Raw genomic sequence first — 20,308 nt, forward strand, 5'->3', positions numbered from 1 at the left:
GCGATCCGCAGATGTTAATTTGTGAAATTTAAAAGATTCTTCAAGTTTTTCTTATAGTTTTGCTGCATACTTTCCAATATGCTTCTCCGTGCTTTCAAATACCGTGCAGAGGAGATAATTATACCGGTTTTGAAAAATCTGCGCTACCGCGACAACAGAAAACAGACATTACTGGGTAATTGTCCTGCATTTTAACGATGTCATTATTGATGTTTCAATCACGTGTACACTTTGAAAATCTTAAAAGCGAAAATAATGATCCACAGTAATGTATGCGATAGGTAATTACCGTAGCTATAGCATGGCACTCGTTCCACTGAGTTATTTCTGCTCTAAAATGCGGGTTACGCAACTTTCAGAGACGATAATCACCGACGAGTCGATAGTTCATCCTTTCGTATCGCTTCTTTACGTTACTCAATATTATTCGTAGGATCTAATCATGACGTGAAAAACTGCAGTAATTTGAAGCTGTATTTTTTGCTCTGAGAGAAAATCGCAAAAAATTACTTATCCATGGTAAAATTAATTCACGCGTGGATGGGGAGGAAAATGGAGCTGATTAGCGTTTATTCATTTATTCCATAACGTATGACAGTTTCTATAAGTTAAAATTTGTGATTAGAGGATTATTCCAGCGCAGGCTTTTTCCTGGTGAAAACAAATTCTTCCCGTGTGTGATATGGGGCATAGGGATCGTCTATGTAGTGTTTTTCTCTCCGCCAAAATTGAGTTACCATTTTATCCAATAATGTAGCCTGTGTCGCGTTTACAAAGACATGCTGCCTCAATCGTCTTCTCAATGCCGGCGATTTCTTCCACAGTCTTTTGTGACGCCCCGCTCTGACTCGGATCCAACCACCCCTGGAGATAAATTTTATATTAATTGTTTCTAATTCAAAGAATACGACTTTCCTATCTTCAGGAATCAGATGAAATCAAATGTTACCAGTGGAGTCTGAAGAATCGTTCCACAACAGCTTTCACAGTTTTCCTTTTTCCTTTCTTGAGTGAAAACTTCGTCACTGTTCTAACTGGAGTTTGAAGGGGTTGGAGAGCGGCAGGTAAGATCCTTTTGGTGAATGGTTCGCTGCGGATGAGTGAAAAGACTTTCTGTGTAAAAAATAGAACAGCCACAATCATTTAAGAAACCTCTTACCTCAGAAGCGTTGACTGTACAGAGGAAATGGTGTTATTGCGAGTGTGAATATAAGGTGCAAGTACACTGAAACACCTGGATTGCGTTGCCCCAAAATTTGCAAAGCTGCTTAGCTTAGTAAGGTTTAAATTTTTCGCGCTTGTGGCAACTGCGTGCGCCGTTCCGGCTGCTGGAAAATAATCAAAATGGAGATTTAATAGCTCGTCTAACCAAAAAACCAAAGCAAAAGGATTCAAACTTTTAAGCTTGGAATGAAACGGCCATGATTCACCCGTAAGCTTCAAGAGTCAGAAATTATGTACCGATTCAACTTGTCTCGAATGGATTATGTTCAATAAATTTTCAGATATTTACCTCGCAATATCGGAGCAACAATGCGCAACATTCTTTCCTTGCTTGCTCAGTTCCGTCTGTGTCGTCTGTGATCAGCTGTTTGTTACCATCGTTCCCTTTTTCCCTTGGCTGCCCGACCGGCCACCTGAAAATGTTTCGAATTGGGTTAAAATTTCCGTGCAACGGTATAAATCGGGCATGTAAGGTACGAAAAATGATTTGACATTACTACTTACAGCTACAAATAAATTCTGGTGAATATTCGTGTTATTAAAATCCAAAAACCGTCGTTGTACATTGCTCAGCCATTCTCGTCCTTCTGTCGACAGCTAAAATTTAACCATACTATTTTGTTCTTTCGGACTTTGTATTTTATTTCTGACAGTGACTGCATGCTTTGAGATCACTGGTAATAAAATAGAGTCTGTGAAATCTTTGAAATTCTTCGCTGAGTCGATTTGACGTTGAATTCTGACAAAATATTCGGTCTATTTAGAGCTTACATAATAACAATCCACCTAATAACTACTGAATATGTACTGCAACGGTTTATTTCAGGTAAAAAAACAAGGCTTATCGAGACTTTACCTCACTGCAAGGTACTACGAAACACGAGTACGCATAAAATGTGAACCCGAAGGAAGGTGAGTCAATTTTATCATTGCTTTATTCATTCGACATGTCACTTCGATACTGGAGGTTAAGTTTTGAATCAATACAGTAATCGAATTATATATGATCTGCTGTCTGAATCTACTCAACTCAACTGCTATGGGTTTATTTAAATTTTAATATACGTTTGATTCGATACTCTGATCGCTAATATCTGTACGAAAGAGCTTTCTTTCTTTGGCACTGTGATCATAATGGCTAGTTTTTTATTTCAGACTTCTCAAGGACGTAAAACTTATGTCCAGACTTTCTGGACCTAAGTATTCGACCGAATCTTCAAAAAGGTATTTAGAATTGGTCTGTCAATGCATGTTTGACTCCACCCCATCCAAATATTCAATTTGTTCACTGCAATAAATGGTACCATGCTGATAACCAACATTAGAATTATTAATTACCTGATTTTTATTACAGAGTTTATATTTTCCACCAGATCATATAATTACTGTTGAATTTCCCTCACAGCGAGAAAACTCGAGGGTCAGGTGGTCTAGTAACGTTAGGGGCTCTCACTCTTGGTACACTGGGAATCCTAGCATATGCAAAAAATGACCCATCATTCAGAGCAACTTTAGAAGAATGGGTACCTGGTACAAATAAGGCGATTCGAATAATATTTCAGGAGGAAGATTCATACTTGAACTTCCTTCTTGAGTTCTTCGAATCGCTCAAGCAAACGTAATTTCTATATAATTATTTTATCTATCTTTCTCGAATATTTTGTGGCTTCTACTAGAAATTTACCCAACTATTTGTTCAAAACTTATTGCAGGTTACTAGGGGCTATTTTTGGCGAAGAAAAAGAGACCCCGAAGGACAAGCCAAGATTAGACTGTAAGAAACAGATAGAAAATTATACACGTGAGCCCCTCTTCCCATCCTTTTTAGTTCCACTTGTAACATCCCATAATCGATTAATATTCATAATCTCTAATTAGCAATTTTGAAAGGACGTGACTATTTGCTCACTATATAACAGCTCCAACTGATCCATAACTCTGTGTGTTGCGTTTGCTTTAGCACCAAAACCAGCTTTTGAACCTTTGGTTGGTAAAAAGGAGCCGCCGATCAATGAACCTTACAGTGAAATACGCTTGAGCAGTGAACTTGGAGAGGAAATCAAAGTCGGTGTGTAATACCGCATAATATTTTTGTTTCTATAGAAATTTTGATCGGAAGGTACCTAAAATCTTGCACAGGATAATGTGACCACCTGTTAGTAATCCAATGTTCTATTTTCCAGTTGCTGAGAAGCCTGCTCCGCCGCCCAAGGATGTCCGGACTGAATTATTGCCGGCCAACCTTGTCGAACTAGAAGCTAGTTGCGGGCAGTCAGCTTCGCAGGCAATCGAAGCCTACAAAAAAGCAGCTTGTGCCATTCAAGACTATAACAAAGAAGTAGTCAAAATTGTCGAAAATTCTGGAAACATGGTTGGAGGACAAGTTTGGGACAGGTAAAGAGAATTCCACATTAAAACTATTTCAAAATTACTTTGGTATCGCGTATTCACGTATGCGCCTCTCGTTACAATAGATTAAAGGAGGCAACTAACAAAAGAAAAGAGGCGCTGAAAGTGGCGGAATCAAGTGCCGAAGAAGCTTTGCAGTCTCTGAAAACTATGTACAGCTTAATCGATGATCCGAGTTTGGAAGCTACGCCAGTTGTGAAAGCAGTCGCACGGCGAAATATCAAGACAATAGTCGACGATGTAGATCAGGCTAAGCAACAGTTCGAAAAAGAAGTTCAAAGCTCAAATATCACCGAGCGGTACTGGCAGCAAGTAGCGAAAGCAAGAAGTAAGTTCGAAGAGGAGCTCGAAATCCTGTTTCCCAACGTTAATATTGCCGAGAAAAAATTCTCCGTAGACGCGGAGTCCTTTGATTTATTCGTTCTGCACATGTACAACAAAGTGAACATGCTTCAAAAGGAACTCGAAAGACTTCAGGTGAGAAACAATACGTAGCAATCAAAACTGTGTTCGAATGAATTATTCTTATGATAGTTTACTCGCTGTTGTTCTCAATTTTATTCCGCTTTTCTACTTTTCGTTCAAAGGAAAAATAGTTGTTCAGAGGATCGTCTACTCACGTTCAGAAATTTTTGTGTTTTCTATTTTGCAGACTGTAAACGACATCAAATTGGCCCAGGCGTTGAGATCGGGTGGCGACGAGGCCGAGCTGGCGAAGATCGAGGCTCAAATCAACAACGAAATTAACAAGCAAAAGCGCATCCTTCACGAAGAGTTTTCGAAGAAGGTGAGTACCATTTAATTTTCTAATATAAAAATCGCATGTGCGAACGCGCAATGAAATGCAATGAAATGCAGATTTCTCGGAGAAGTTGATTTCGACAGAAGGAAACAAATCGAAGCTATTTTACTGAAATGAAATGAGAATTCCGATGTGTACTGTTGCGGTTTCCCCCCTCCCTGATCCGGCACAGGGAAAACAAAACGGTCGTTAGCAGCCCTCGCATAATTTTGCTTAGAGCTTGTTTATCAACATCACGCTGTCCTTTAAAGTCATTGCCATTATTTTGATCGCTAGTTTCTACGTGTATTCAACCGAGAACATACGCGATTGATTTCACCCGCCTTCTTGCTTAAGAAAATAAATTAGAAACGAATAAGAATTCGATTTAGCAGTGCAGGATATTTCCAGTTGTTTCTTTTTATTAATATTTTCCTCGCGTCGGTTCAAGCGAATGTTATTCAATACGCGATAGTCGTCTAATTAAACGGAGCGTCTACTGGAAATAGTTTATCAGCAGACAGCGCAAGAAGGGTATGAGAAAAGTGAATGAAAACATAGAAGGAAACTTGGAAAAACTAACAATAAATCGTGGAAAAATAACATCGCGAGTAAAATATCATCGGCATACCGCGTAAACGTAACATTCATAAACCCAGAGCACTATCTCCTACACCTAGGGCTACACGGTTCGCAATTCAACTCCGCGCAGCGAGCGATAGAAAAGGTGGGCGGACGAGGGTAGAGCGGCGAGGGCGGAGGGATCGAAGCACAGAGGCATAGAGAGACACAGACAGGGTCGTCCTGTAGCCTTTTGCAAGCTGACGATATTACAAAGAGTATAGATAGAAGGGAAGAGACCATAGGTACAGCCGACTGAGCCAAACCCCCCTTCCTGCCGAAAGAGATAATATTGCCTCCTACCCCTTTCCACTTCCTCTCTCTTCCCTGTTCCCACCCTCCCGGAATATTGGCCTGGGGCCAAATGGAAATAGATAAAAAGTTCACCGTTCCGGAGATCCTGTGGACCCAGGAGAGCCACGAGCTCTATTATTGATAGAGCAACTAATAGAAGTACACAGGGTGCAGGTTGCATTCAGCGATTGTAGGCCATCAATTGTCTAAATATCCAGGGACTCCCTACGATCCCTCCTTCCCAAATCCAGAAAAACCAAAAACCTGGAGTCGCCCCTCGCTTCTATCAGCTCTTCCGCTCTCCTTATTCATCAAACACGTTGACGTGGCCAAAAAATATCGAAACAAAAAATTCAACGAATAAAACGCACGGCTATTTCTCCGTTCGCAAACTCCCTTAGCAAGAAAATCCTTCGAAACAAGATAAACGTCACGGGGAAATCGGTTCGTGAAACACGACGATAGTTTACGCGGTTTTCCGACAACTTTCCCCAAATGACGTCCGACAAAATAGCAAACAACTTTGTATTTCTGCAGTGCTAATGAAGCCGTTGGTACATCTTGCCAAAGGACTTTCGAACTGCAGATCCTCGACCAACCAACCGTTACCAGTTAGTATTTGCATCGTAAAACTTTATACCCCAAGTCCTCTTGGACAGAATTTTACCTATAAGACGATCAAGAAGTACCTCTACGACACTTTCTTACGGAAACTTTTAATTATTTATGTTCGTTACTTCATAGTCTTACGATAGGAAATTTTTCTTGCCCTCTTTTTCTTTTCACTTTCATTTTTTTACTCAGTTGCTTTTTGTCACTTGGAAAGTATCGTCGTACAGTAGTTTCTTTCTATTTGCGAATCGATAAGAGAGGAAAAAATTGAAAAGATTCCGCTACGTCGATCGAAGTTTATGTGTGTACGGTATAACTGAATAATCTCAAGTTTTGGCGGTTGATTGATTATCTCCTGAAGTTGTCGAGTCGCTGCAGCAGACTTGCCTGCAGATGTACATACATATATGAAACGGTAAATATAAGGTGGGCCAGAATGTGAAAAAAACATGTATATAATAAAAAAATGAGAAAAAAAAAAAAATTGGAATTCTCGACGCATATCCAATAAACGTTGACGCGTACAAAGCTTGGGATCCGACAAAAGTGATAATATCATTTGATCGTTAAGCTCCGATAGTGTGTCGAAAGGATGAAATAAAGTGGAGGGAAAAAAGAAAGAAAGAAAAAGGAAAGAAAAAGTAGAACGAAATAACGATGATCCGTAAAAGAAAGGACTTCCAAAATATCAAACGTAGATTAAAGGGCAGCTGTGTACCGCGAGCGATGTACATTATTATTATTATTATTATTATGCCCCACCGAATATACCGATTATATTAATGGATCGAATGTGAAACGGCTGCGCGTAAAATTATCTAAAGTTATACGCGCCGCTCGTATATCTTATTTTACGACGATCGAAAGCTCGCGCTGCGTTTCGACTCCGATCGCTAAAATATCGCATAATACACCAACTTGGAAATTTAATCGGCTACGGTTTACGCCGCCACTATTCGGAATAGCGCGCTCGTATCTACCCGGAATTCAAAAGTAAAGGAATTTTCAAAAAATGCTAGACAAAAAAAAAAAATCGAAAAAGAATCGGTGCGCGTATAGCGATGGGTAAAAAACGAGGGACACGATGTTCACAGATTCCGGGTGCCGTTGCCCTGCGTACGCGTTAAAGGGATGGGTGTAATAACGTGGGGCAATTTAGCACCGCGTACATGTGTGCAGATATGTACTACCACGTCGAATACATAAGTATACTATGTGTATCGTATGTATATGGGTCATTCCGCGTGAAATTGACCGTTGCATCAAAGTTACGCGATTCTCAAATAGGGGAAGTTCGGGCACGGCGAACACCCCGGGGCAAAGTGAATAGTCTCCGTTATATCCTAACTATCTGAACTATGAAAAAATATATATAAATAAAATCAAAACTGATTGGATGAAAAAGAATCAGCGAGAAAAAAAATGACGTTTCAATTTGCCCGGGGTGCCCGGACTTTCCCTACATGGTAGAATTTTTGTTTCATGAATAATAGTTTCTCCTCGAAATCAGAAGTCGCACAGAAAAGAAAAAAAAAAAATTACTCAGTTCAGTACGACATCAATTTGACCTCATTATAATTAATTGGTCATTTTGATTCCACGTTAAATACCCCGTTTATGAAATAGCGGCAATTTAATAAGGGTGGCACTGCTATTACTGCAGAATTGTTTTAACCCCGGGTGCGAGTAAAATATTAGACGTATATACGACACACACACGTGTATACGTATACCTAATGATAAAGCTGCAAATTCCTCGCAAATGGCAAAGTACATATTACATTACGTACGACGTGTGTTATGCGTGTACGTACGTATAGTTTAAACGAGCGCTCGGATAACATTCTCCGAATGTTGCGCGATTTTTGTCAACGGACTAAATAAAATTTCGATCAAAAAAGAATTGGGAAGAGAGAGAAAAAAAAAAAAGAGAGGAAAATTTCAGCGGCGAAAAATCTGTCACTTTTTTACACCGAGGGGTTGGGGTCAGTCCAAGTAATAACGAAAAAAAGAAACTTCGAGGGATGAATTTCAACCTACGGGGTAGCAAAGTTTCGAGGTGTACAAGTGTACGTGTATAGGTAGGTACGTAAAAATACAAGGGAAAGGGCGTGTGGAGGTAAAAGTTTTTATGAAAATAAAGTAAGAAGAAAAATAGTAATAAAACTAAGGGTTGAAAGTCTGGATAATTAGCATACGGAATATGGAAGAATGGAGAAAACGCCGGGACGGTGACACTTCGATAAACTCTGTAGTTGCAGCTCGACGATCACGAGATTCAGCTCTAGAAATTAATCTACAGAGTTCATAACTCAAGTTACCTGATATATACGTATATATGTATGTGTTACTTGGGTATATACGCGCGATCCGCACATATGTATATATATATATATATTCGTTAGCCGTAAAGGGGAGCACTCGCGATAATAAGACGAATGCAAAATTTTCGACGCGACTTTGTAATAATAAGATCGGTGAAATTAGATAACGTGCGGAGGTATAAGAGACCGGAGTGAAATTTTGATTAATTACCCCCCCAATCTGTGCTGCACGGAGCTCAAGTTTGCCCTCGTTGGTAAGTGACCCAGGCGAAATCCTCCCTCCCTCTCCCTCTCTCTCTCCGGATTCTCTCCGCGCCTCTATCTCCGCCATTCCCTTTTCATTCCACACTCCATCTAGTTCTCCGTCTCTCTTCACCTTCCTCTGTCGCCCTCGAACCCTATTCTGCGGCCGAGTGATGTATTTTGTGTGCACGACACCGTTCGCCGCGACGCAGAGGCATGTCGGTTCTGCCTCTACGGACCTCGACTGATACCACCCGCCCCCCCTCCTCCTCCTCCTCCCCCGTTCAGCCCCTGATGACCCCCGTGTGTACAGAGGTCAAGTGTAAACAGTTAACACCGTGTGCGTGTTTCGCAACTCCCCAAGCGAGGTTCCCAACAGTTGTACATACCTATACCCTTATATGTACCGTAGCCCGCTCTAACATCCACGTCCCTATTCTATTCCCTTCCCTTTTCTTCCCTCTCCGCTTCCCTTACACCAAGGAATCCACGCCAGAAAATTACATCCACATCCGCCGGCTGGCGCACAGGGTGTCCCATTTTAAAACGGGGGATCGCGTCGCCCTGTCTGTGTTTTTTTTTTTTTTTCTCTCTGGCATAAAAATTGCAGGTGATCGTGACCTGGTCGAAAATAATCGGAATGCATGTATGTTTTTTTTTTTTCTCGTCCTTTCGTCGCAGAGCCTCGAGGAGAAGAGGAAGTTCAACGAGGAGTTGAGGACGCAGTTGAAACTGCAGGCGCAAATACACGCCGATCATTTGCGCGATGCGTTGGCTCAGAAGAACGTGGAAACCCAGAGGCTGATCAATCGAACTTTGAACGAACGGGTCGAGGCGGAAGCTGCCCAATACAAATTACAGCTAGCCGCGGTAGTCGGTAGACTTCAAGGACTCGACGCCGCACTCAAGGGTGAGTTTTAACAAAAACTTTTATCCGCCCCAGATGTATATATATATAAGATCGTGATTGATTATCCGTCGGCGCTAAGGATTTCCCAGAAATTACGCTTTATGGAAAAAGCGGGGAAATTTTTACCCAAGTTTTCCCATCTCTTCGGCCGAATGCTAATTAAATTATCGCGCAACTCCCGATTTATCATCATCGTTTCATCCGTACGATATCGCTTTTAAAGATTTTTGGACCGAAGGATTTTTCTTTTTTCCCTTTTTAAATGATATTTCAACGCATAAGAGTCGGCGTCTCGTTGGTGGGAGAGTTGACAAAGGATGGAGAAAATGAGGTGAGGAAAGAAAAAGAAAAATGATAAAATGAATTCACCGTGCATTTCGCACCGAAACAACAACGTTGTGTACGCGAAGTGATGAATTTCTGCATCTAATAGCGGCATTTCTTACCTTATTGTGGAAAGAATTCGCGGCGCGTATATCCTCGGAAAATTGTTGGAGAATCCCCTAACGGATCTTCCCCATTATCCCTTGGGAACTATTGAATTAGTTGTCCCCCTGGGCCGGAGGTGGTATATAGTTGTAACGTGCGATACACAGTGGTGGTAATATAATAATGGACGATATACGTGCGACTCGAAGCTACGCTTTTTTTTTTCTCCTCTATTTTGTCTCGAGCTACTCCATTTTCCTCTTTCTTCTCGTTTATAAAAAATGAAACGAGATCGAGTACGAGTTCACCGGTCGTCCGTGTACAGAAATTCAAGAAAAACATCACACTCGCACACACTGCCGAATACTTGTCGAAAAAAAAAAAAAAAAAAGGAAAAGATCCGATCGAAAAAAAGTGATGTAAATATCGTATCGCTAACGGCAATTTCAAAGATCATTTTTTGCCGAACTTGCATGTGCTGCAGCAGCGAACCTTGTCGATGACGATAATTGCTGCACCACTGCACTCCGTTCGTTGTACTAATTTTTTTTGGTGGCGCGTTTATTTCTTTTTGGTTTTGTTTTTTTTTTTTTTTTGTATTCTTGTGTTCCAAAGTTTGAAACTAGATGTAGTAACGGAACTCTGTATAGTAAACTCTTCTATTCGGGAGCTAGTGCTTCCCGCGAGGGGGGGCGATACGAAAGGGTGAAATGTATGCAGCATGTGTTGCAATTATAACTTTCAACATTTATCTTAGCGCCAGGGTAGGTATCATTAGCGAAGCACCGTTGCTCCGAGCGGATGATGCTGCTGGCTAGTGTTATATGTACACTACGTACCTTATTCGTATGTACGTGTAACACACGTGTGTATGTGTACGCGTATACATGTGATAAGAATGAAGGGCGTAGCGCGGAAGGGTGTATAAGGGAAAAAGGGTGTCATCCACGGGAGTAAGAGTCCCTCGGGCTCTCAACGAACTAATTTCTGCAAGCTCCTTCCCATCGTCCTCTTTTGTCATGTTGTACAAATATGGTATATACAGTGAATAGTTGTGTATATTTTTTGGCATGCAATTCCCGCCCCCCCCCCCCCCCCCGCCCCCCTGACTAACGTAGATACCGTAGTTTCGCAGAGATTTTGGGGGAGAATTTTTATCTATTTATTTTTCAAAAAAAAATGAGAAAAATCGTCTCCTTCGAGAACATGCGTCTAGGTGCGGCTTGAAGATCAGAGTCGAAGAAATCCGCCCCATAAAAGAGGAGCGCCAGATTTCGAGGATATGAAATCGTATTTATTTGGTTTTATCCTTGTTTACGGTTCGGGACATAACCATCGGGATCGGAATTTCAACTTGTAGGGGTAAAGGAAGACGAAGATCTCCAGTCAGACTCGAGATTGAGATGGATCCTTTAACGTGAATCTCGTGTATTCGCGAACATCCATTCAAAAATCTTATCTAAAACACGAGTGGAAATCGATCAGGCTTTTTGTTTTTCGATTCGTTTCCTTCGTCTTATTTTTTATTTTTTTTTTTTTCCGCGAAGCTGTGATAATGCACATTTCGCACGCTCGTTTCGCCGCACGAATTTAGAAATCACCGTGACTCTCATCTCGTTTCGTCTCGTATCAGAATGGGATATAATCTTACGGCGCGTGAATCTCGTCAGCGCGGATTGAGAAAATAAATAACGATAACGATACAATCAATAATCAATCAACTGTGCACACCGAAAAAGCACACGGACAGCTATACCTCTACGTGTGCAATTATATTTACAAGTCCTATTTGAATTTCACGGATAAAGGGCGCGTGCATAGCGAAAATTATCCGGCGCAGCTGATTGATCGAAACAATTTATATTGCGGTCAAATTCGCGCCCCCTCCGATGATGCTGATACGCGGATAAATTCGTTCGTCCGTTCGTATAACATCGAACTTGTACAAATACCGGTAGCCCGTACAACGAACTACAACCATTCACATCCAGCGATCAAATTTACGTGCCCGAATGTATCTTTGTATAGAATATTTAAGCGATATATATCAATAGAAATACGTAACATCATGTCGCAAAATTTTGGCTTGGAAAATATCCAACATTACGTCACCTATAGCACCACCTTACACGAATCAAAAATTCACCCCGTGCAATATATTTAATGTAATCGATATTTTTTTTTTTATATAATATAGGGACGATAGGTTTTTTGTAATTAATTACGCGTACACGGAACAGTGTTCAAAAACAAAAAGAAAAGAAAATTTCAAAATAGTTTATTTTGCTTTTGGTTTTGTTTTGAAAAAAAAAAAAAAAAAAAAACAACTAAAAAACCAAAATGAGTACACGTAGGTACGGCGATGCCGCGGTATCGTTTAAAACACGGGAATATAAACCATAAAATACCCCGTGGGATATGTGACGCGGCGATAAATTAACGGTGCAACGCGAGGGAGAGGGATGAATTTATAAAAGGAGAAAGAAAAGAGGAAAAAAAATAAAAAAAAAAAAAAGATGCAAAATACGATCGAAGAGCGAGAGAGCAGGAAGTCCCGTGGGTGTATTTAACACGTATTGTATTTGCAGTACATATATATATATATAAACACTTTTGTACATAATATAACGTATGTACTGTGTGTATACCTTGTACATGGTATATATTTGAACATAACTATTAACTGTCCTACGCTATAGAGGTTTGGCCAGCTGTTTTAATCCAGTTTTTGTCCTCCCTGTATATTCTACGAGGCTCGAGATTAGCGTGGGATTAGTTTTCATCCGTTTAAATCAGGCGGACTGTGAACGGAACGCGACGCGAAATTAATACCGTTGTCAAATATCGACTGCGACTACATAATACCTGGTGCATTTCTGCGGAGATATTGCATATATATATATATACATACGTATCCGTATACGTACGTACATAACGTACAATGAATATGTTCATAGACGAATCAATGCATATCCAAGTCTGGCAGTTTTTTAAACATTTTATCCGCGGATAAATTTACAATTATAATCGGCTACACCACAAAAGTGATTTTTGTGTTGTGTATTTAAATCAGCGCTAAATTCGCGACCGACATTTTGACGTTGAATTATAACCGCATAGAGATCCCAATGTTCCGTGTGTACGTTACCATTGCAACGGTTTTATCGATGTATACACATACATGTATATATATAAATGTATTTATAAACGTATTTACCATCCTATGTACGTACACGGCAGACCATGTACCGAAGAACAACGTTCGCCTGGACGATCGTAATTGACAAAAATGTCACTCAAAATTAACCGTGGCAACCTTCCCTTCCACTCTCTGATATTGCAGTACGGTAACCCTGTGTAGAGAAGTTTATGGCCATCGGGCAATCTGGTTAGGAAAACAGATAATTTGATGACGTGTATATATACCTCATATTATATTATATAACATAATATATAACGTGTATATATATATATATATATATATATAGAACCATCTCCGATCGAAAGCTCATCGCGGTAGGTATACACGTGCATAGGCAGCTAAAACGGGTTGACGTCCGTTCTTCGATGAGGGAGAAATACGGGTTACAAAAACATCAATTTTCGTTGAACATTGTTAAATTATTCAACTCCACACTGATTCGGAAAGGCAAATAAAACCAATTTCGTCTCTGTGTATACGTGTTGTCGGCGGGATCGTCAATATTTTATTCCCATGTACACCGTCGATGGCAAATTGTAGCGTACGGTTTTTTTTTCTTTTTTTCTTTATCTCCCTCCTTTTGCCTCGTAGATTCGATTTTTCATGTATAAAGGAAACTTATAAATTTATACAAATTTACACCGTCAACTTTAACTTCATTCCTTCAGGAGTTTAGCAACGCGAACCTCACCAGCAACAGCGGCAGCTGTTTTTCGTTTTTTTTATTTTTGCTTTTCTCGTGGTTTTTTTTCTTTCTCTCTTTTTTTTTTTATTCTCTTTTTTTTCCACCCTCGCCCCGTATAAACGGAAGCATAAATGCGAAACTCTGGGACCTTTGCGAGTGGAATTCTAAAAATATATTTATATATATATAAGGCACTTTGCATTTTTGCATATTCACTATGGGGGTGAGAAAGGGGGGAGGGGTACGAGCCTCCTATTGGGGCTTTGTTTTAACATCTCGTGGCAAATTTCATGCGATTTCGTCATTCCACACTACCCTATTCCCCCTCCCTGCCCCTCCCCCTCCCCCCAGATATATAAACCCGCGAGTTTTACGTTTTGTAAATATTTAATTTTCCTCCAAAAGCTTCAAAGCGTTGCACGTGTCGTTTCGTAACTCGAGTACGCTCCGGTATTTAAAACCTCACTTTTTTTCTTCTTCTTCATCTTCGTTTCAGCCCGCATAGAGCAAGAAAAGTCATCGTCGAACGCCCAACTGCTTTGGGGCGCCTGCCAGACCCTCGCAAGGGCGGTTAAGGTCGCACCACCTGGTGCCAAAGCGGAAGACGTCGTCAGGCCGTTAAACGCCGAGATAAGAGCAGTGGAAAAATCCGCATGTGAGTTGACAACGATTGAACAAAAAAACCATGTCAAAAATTGCGGTCGAATATTTGTTATCCTTGTACGATTGCTCGTCGAGCATTTCACACGCGCTGAGAATCTGCAGCACCAAAGTATTATTAATTGAATTTCAATTCACAGCTGGTTCTGATCCTCTGGTAAAAGCGGTTATCAATGGCATCCCCGAGGAAGCTTCGAAGCGAGGAGTCTTCCCGGAGGACATCCTTCGGGAGAGGTTCCTCAAGGTGAGAGAGAGAGAGTATATTTTTTCGTTTCGTTGCGAAAAATGTAGGTCGGTTACTTGAAAAAAAAAAAAAATTGCGCCCCGTTTTGAAATCGCTTTTCTTGTTTGAGAAGTTCGAAAAACTTGCTGCGAGTTTTGAACAATATGAAGCGAATAATTGATTGTGCTTTCTTTCTCTTGTTCTCTGTTTCAAAAAAAATTGCGAACGGTTAGGTAGAACATATGGCGAGGAGGCTGGCTCTGGTACCGGAAGAAGGCGCATCCTTACCAATTTACCTGCTCAGCTACCTTCAGAATTTCCTCCTGGTTAAGGCGATCGGCCCGATCCCCAAGGCGGAGCTTGACGACGAGCCCATTGATCCCGAAAAGCTCACCACTTACGACGTCCTGCAGCGAGCTAGGTAAGTAGAGTACCGCAATCTTTCTTTCTCCCCGTTCCTACCCCGCGGTTCTCCATTTTCCGCCCGTTGGAAAAAAAAAGAAGAAGAAGAAGAAGAATGCACGAGAAGATGGGAAATATATGAGGTAGGTAAATTTCAGTCCTCTTTCTTTATCCGCAACGCGAATTATGTACAGTTTATGCATATACACATGGTGGAGTAGGTTTATGGCAAGAAAATATCGCCGCTCGATCGTATTCGAAATTCATTTTTGGTTCGTTTTCTCACTTCGTCTGTTCGTAATTTTTTTTAGCCCTCGTTTTTTGAGGGTGGTGGATTTGTACTTTTTTTTTTCCTATTTCACGTTCACGTTGAACGCGATACAGCGCACATAAATGTATCTTAAATAAAGTATCACCTAATCGCGTGCTGCAGAAGACGCGAACAAAAAAAAAAAAAAAAAAAATAGAAAAGAAAAGAAAATAGAAAAGAAAAGAGAAAAAAATAACGCGATGTGTGCTACACATGGAAGACACGAAAGTATCCATTAAAAATCTTCAATTCCATTTTGTCGGTGAGCTTCCGTGCGCCGTATATATCACGATAAAAAAGTATAAGGAGTAGAGTAAGAAGAGGGAGAAGTAGAACAAGAAGAAAAGATGGCGCAAATGCCCCTGGGGAAATATGAACATTCCAGCATAGCGTAGGGTATAGCTAGGTACTGGCAATCTCTGCTCGCCGTTCTCCCTCACTTTTCAACTCTCTACACCGGAATGAAATATCCAAAATACTTTCCGCGAACTGTGATCAAACAACGTTCTGGTCTAGAAACTTTTTTTTTGAGTCGTTGCCTCTTTGGTATAGTTGAGGAAAAATCCGAGCAGAGCAGAAAAAAAAATAAATGAAAAAGGAAAAGGGAGATGAACGCTTAAACCACAGGTCGGGTTATCGTCACACACAACTTTTGCATAATTTAGTTTTATCCTTACCCTTGTTTTATTTCATTTATTTTTTTTGTTTTTTTTTCCCACCCCTCAATTTTGTTTCTCGCATTTTCAACCGGACCGCGGAAAACTCCTTTGAAATGTGAAAAATGAAAAAATAACGTGGCTGAAAAATTTACCGCGTATTTTTATGTATAAAATAAAAATACTTCATGGAAAGAGGACTCTGCATTGGAAATTTTTACGATTCCATCGACTGATGATTGATCAATTATTGAAACTAATTATCTACTAATTGCAAGCGCGAGAAAACTTACCTCGGAATACTGCGAGGACACACCTCGTACGACCGGTGAAAGAGGATGTCTTCCTTTTGCCGTTGATTCTCGTAGGTGCGTCGAAAATTCTGTAGAGAGGTGTGATACTTCTGCAGTGCGCTAAGAATTTGAAAAATTCAGTAGCCGGATATATACGTTCTCGAACACTTCGCCAACTTGGGTAGATATTTTTCCGAGGCAAAGCAATTTTTCAGAGAAATAGAAAATCCGAAATAAGAATTCAGTCGAGGTCCGCGGCAGCAAGAGCTTTTTCCGTATCCACGCTACCCTGTGTAGAAGGTCGGAGTTTGAAAAAAAAAATAAATAAAAAAGAATTTGACGATCGGGATGAGAATACCTGTACCGAAAAACTTGATTTTTTGTACGCTAGTCGTTCCGCCTCGTCAGACGCGAACGTTTCGGGCAAAACGAGGAATGAAAAATTTGAAAAAAAATTGGCAAAACGAGAACAAGTGAAAAACCTGAGCAAAGAATTCGTTAGCGTTTCTCCATCGAGTTATCGCAGCCTGTGGTCAATAAAGCGTAAATAGTTTCAGCGGTAACGGTGGACCCGGTGCAGTTAACCGCAGCCTAGCTACCTACTCTGCTTGTTTCTAAACTATATTACCCAACAATAAGCCAAAGTCAAACCTGGACTGCCGTAACGTACACCTATATACATATACCTACGTGCCTTATTATATACGACTCTACATACGGCTGTATATCCATGTTACGTTTATTTCCAACGGTTTTCGCTTGGTTTGAAACTTTCCGCATGGTCTTCCGGGATTCGTAAAACCAGAAAATAACGCCGGCTATTCCAGATTCGGTGCCAAACTATCAAACTTTTAACTTCCGATTTTCCCCTCGTTTTCCCACTGTTTGTTATCGCGTCTATATTTTATGTACACACGTCGCTCGATATCGCTCTCCGATGTCCACTTTCGCCATATTCATTAACGCCAATCGTCGCCAAATTTTTATCGAATTCCACTCGACTTCGTCGACCTGTTTCGCTGAAATAAAAAATTTATTCCTCACGTGGCTGGCTATTCCAGCCGTTTTACGATGAACGTAAAGAAGGTGAAGAAAAAAAAAAGGAAGAGAAAATTAATAAAATGTTCCATTCTTCACCCCAGACCAAGATGTTCGCGAAGTTCGTATAAATTTTTGAATAGAAACATATGCCGCGTTGGAGATTAAACAAGGGGGGGGGGCGCGATCAATCAATTGACACCCACCTGCAGTGAAAGGAAAACGAAAGAATGTAAAGATAAAGGCTAGAGAGGCACGGGACGGGGATGGTAAGGGTATACGAATACGATTGAAAAGCTCCCGTCGCGATCGTTTATTGAATGAAACGGATAATCTCACCGAACGAGGGGGTCGATTTTCATTACATCTAATAAAACGAGGGTTTATTTTCAATGAAATCAACACGGCTACACAGGGAGTAAATTATCTCAGCAAATAGATGGAGTAGTAGCAGGTTTTTTTTTTTTCAATCCCTCCCCTCCCTTTCCTTTCCTCAAATTTCTCGTCGCTCTTTCTGTCGATACATTGTTTTTTTTTGTTGTTTTTATTGTGTCCTCCGTCGCGGAATTTCATTTCAGGGAGACACAACCCACTTCTGTTTCAGGTACTGGGTGGACCGCGGTAATTTCAAGATGACCCTTCGTTACATGAATCTGTTGAAGGGCGCGTCGAGGGCGGTGGCAAACGACTGGATGAACGAGGCTAGAATTTTATTAGAAACTCAGCAGGCCGTGGACACGCTAATCGCCCACGCAGGAGCCGCTGGTTTAGTATTTCTGGGCGGTGGAGATTCCGGCGAGGTAAAGCGCGAAACGAAGTAAAAAAAAAAATAAATAAAATAAATAAATCAATGAATTAAATGAGAAAAAAGGGAAATTTCCTCTGGAAAAAATTTAACGGCACTGCACCGCGCATCGCGATGACACGTGATATATATTTTCATGTACGTTTTTATTTATGTGAATACCGTACGTACATACACGTGCCTATGCGCACGCGATCGTCGTGTTGGAAATGTTTTTCTTCAGGTATATAATAATTCCCATAAAATTCACCTCACGTTTTGACGTCTTACATTTTCTCACCACGTTTCGGTATCAGCTGCAATTCATACGGGGGGGCCTATAAGGGGTAAGAGATAGAGCGAGAGGGGGGATGAAGAGAGAGATGCGGATAAAAAAAAAAAGATCAACCCAACGAAACGGCCGCCTGTTTCCCTTGACGGACACCTGTGCCATCAAGGGAAACTCCTACGAAGTAGTAATGCGGCAGGCAATTTATAGCGAAGCAATTTATCCGAAATTTTCCTTGGTGTAATAACTCTGAAAAGTTGAATGAATAATAATCCTTCATCCCCCGGTATAACGTTGATAGGGTGTGAAAATAATATCCTTAAATTGCAGTCTGCAGGTTGGTCTCGCTTTTCATATTGCTTATAATGTTTTTCAGACAATTTTTCAATACCTCATATCTGTATAAATTTTACAGAGACATTATATCGGTTTTTTCCAAAAAATAACTGCAAGCTTTGTTCGTCTAGTTTTTAACCGATAGAAGAAAAAAATTATCCGAAATCGATTCATTTTTCAGGATTTTTTATCGATCCGAAATTTGAGCTTTTTTTGTTCGCAAACAAAAAAAATCAAAAATTCGCTCTCCGCTGATGGAATTTCTGTTAATTTTTGTTTCAGAATTCTGCCAAGAAGTAGGTGAACCCAAGGGGTATATATATATATGTATATGAATGCATACGTAAGTGCTGCAGCTTTTGAAGAAAATAAAGAGATAAATTTGAGCCAGCCTTACTCTGTACAGTTTTTAGTAAAAATTGCCGAACGAAAGCGAGTGCCGGAATAATTTTAAATCATGGTAAAGCAATTTTAAACAGAAATCAAATAAACAAATAAAACTATCAATCGAACTTGAGATATATATTGCCACGTACGATTCAACGTGCTGCAGGTTCGATCGTATTTAGTCAGTTGGATCGCGAGAACGAATAAACCGTTAACCACCTCTCCGATAAGTAGAAAAAAACGAGTTGAAGAATTACAGCAAAGTCGATGGAAGAAACTGAACGGAAAAAAAAAAAAAAAACCCAATTATATACATCAATTGCAAAGGCATGTGTTCTGTTCTTTGATTAATAAAAATGCAAATAGTATTAATTAGAAATCTCCTCTCGATTAATTAATTGATATTATTATTGTTCACGTTTGTATGTAAAGAAAGAAAAAAAAAAATATCAATAATAACGGAAAGAAAAAAAATGAGAAAGGCTTCGTTCAATTGTGTCGGATGAATTGAAATAAAATTTTTCAATCGTACATGTATAATTATTTTAATTCAATAAAATTCATCCAACTTTATTCGAATGTTAGAATTTTCATTCAGGAGAATACTTTCAGGACATTCGAACGCAAGGCACGGGACAACGAATTAACGAAGTTTTTTTTACAGCGGATTATAAAATTTCGGAACGGCTCTCCTTCCAAATAAAGAAAAATTGACTACCAGCGATGATTTTCCTGCCAAAGAGAATTTCCTTAAGATATTATCGAATAAATAATAACCCCGATAAATTTAACAATACCGGAATCTTATTACCATCCGCCGAATATCGATTTATTCCCGGTTATGGTCACCATAAAATCGGGCTCGTTCGCACGCAAAAAGGTAAAGAAAAAAAAGACGATAGTCGGAGAAGATTTTTTAGTCCGAAAAAACTTAAAAGGCAGACGAAGCCGATCGCAAAATAAAATAATGCACGCGGATAAAAAAAAAAAAAAAAAAAAAAGGAAAGAAATTCGCGGGCAAAGAGCGTCACGTGTGATGCGAGTTGTAACATTTCGCGTGAGAAAAACATCTCGGTACTTAGTCCTCGTCGTCTGGTCGGCGTCGTCGGGTTAGAGTGGAGAGAAAAACACAATCAATCAAAGACAATTTCTACGCTGACAACTGCAAACTTTATTGGCGAATAGCGCGCTTGGGG

At 40.2% G+C, this 20,308-nt stretch overlaps 2 protein-coding genes across 6 annotated transcripts; one reads left to right on the plus strand and one right to left on the minus strand.

The window, feature by feature from the left end:
- Positions 1-562: 562 nt before the first annotated feature.
- Positions 563-1,818, minus strand: LOC105693259 (39S ribosomal protein L35, mitochondrial). 2 transcript variants are annotated; one of them, XM_020853980.2, is made up of 5 exons: positions 1,729-1,818; positions 1,514-1,637; positions 1,160-1,325; positions 950-1,090; positions 563-864 (listed from the first exon to the last, which is right to left on the minus strand). In XM_020853980.2, the coding sequence occupies exons 2-5, from the start codon at positions 1,542-1,544 to the stop codon at positions 630-632; spliced, it is 573 nt and encodes a 190-aa protein (XP_020709639.2). In that variant the 5' UTR covers positions 1,545-1,637; positions 1,729-1,818; the 3' UTR covers positions 563-629. The 2 variants fall into 2 exon arrangements, with proteins under 2 accessions (XP_020709639.2, XP_012268499.2); XM_012413076.3 differs by having other exon boundaries at positions 1,160-1,328; positions 1,729-1,813.
- On the plus strand, positions 1,545-19,547 carry LOC105693238 (MICOS complex subunit Mic60). Of its 4 annotated transcripts, none has more exons than XM_048659093.1 (15): positions 1,545-1,697; positions 2,051-2,136; positions 2,380-2,448; positions 2,630-2,842; positions 2,937-2,998; positions 3,185-3,292; positions 3,408-3,618; positions 3,699-4,110; positions 4,286-4,420; positions 9,190-9,418; positions 14,231-14,389; positions 14,535-14,638; positions 14,851-15,038; positions 17,921-18,133; positions 19,008-19,547. In XM_048659093.1, exons 1-15 carry the CDS (start codon positions 1,644-1,646, stop codon positions 19,027-19,029), a joined length of 2,265 nt encoding a protein of 754 aa, XP_048515050.1. In that variant the 5' UTR covers positions 1,545-1,643; the 3' UTR covers positions 19,030-19,547. The 4 variants fall into 4 exon arrangements, with proteins under 4 accessions (XP_048515050.1, XP_012268475.2, XP_048515051.1 ...); XM_012413052.3 differs by having other exon boundaries at positions 17,921-18,116; XM_048659095.1 differs by having other exon boundaries at positions 1,682-1,700; positions 2,053-2,136.
- Positions 19,548-20,308: the final 761 nt, after the last annotated feature.

The sequence above is a fragment of the Athalia rosae genome, chromosome 7, assembly GCF_917208135.1.
Source record: "Athalia rosae chromosome 7, iyAthRosa1.1, whole genome shotgun sequence".
Lineage (NCBI taxonomy): Eukaryota > Metazoa > Arthropoda > Insecta > Hymenoptera > Athaliidae > Athalia > Athalia rosae.

Excerpts from the sequence above, each read along its gene's own strand:
- LOC105693259 (XM_012413076.3), bottom strand. The coding sequence starts at position 1,544 with ATGTTGCGCATTGTTGCTCCGATATTGCGAG. Across the intron at positions 1,091-1,159 it reads GTACAGTCAACGCTTCTGAG|CGAACCATTCACCAAAAGGA; the intron begins GTAAGAGGTTTC and ends ACTCATCCGCAG. Across the intron at positions 865-949 it reads CGATTCTTCAGACTCCACTG|GGGTGGTTGGATCCGAGTCA; the intron begins GTAACATTTGAT and ends ATTTATCTCCAG.
- LOC105693238 (XM_048659093.1), top strand. The coding sequence starts at position 1,644 with ATGTTTCGAATTGGGTTAAAATTTCCGTGCAACGGTATAAATCGGGCA. Across the intron at positions 2,137-2,379 it reads AAATGTGAACCCGAAGGAAG|ACTTCTCAAGGACGTAAAAC; the intron begins GTGAGTCAATTT and ends TTTTTATTTCAG. Across the intron at positions 4,111-4,285 it reads AGGAACTCGAAAGACTTCAG|ACTGTAAACGACATCAAATT; the intron begins GTGAGAAACAAT and ends TCTATTTTGCAG.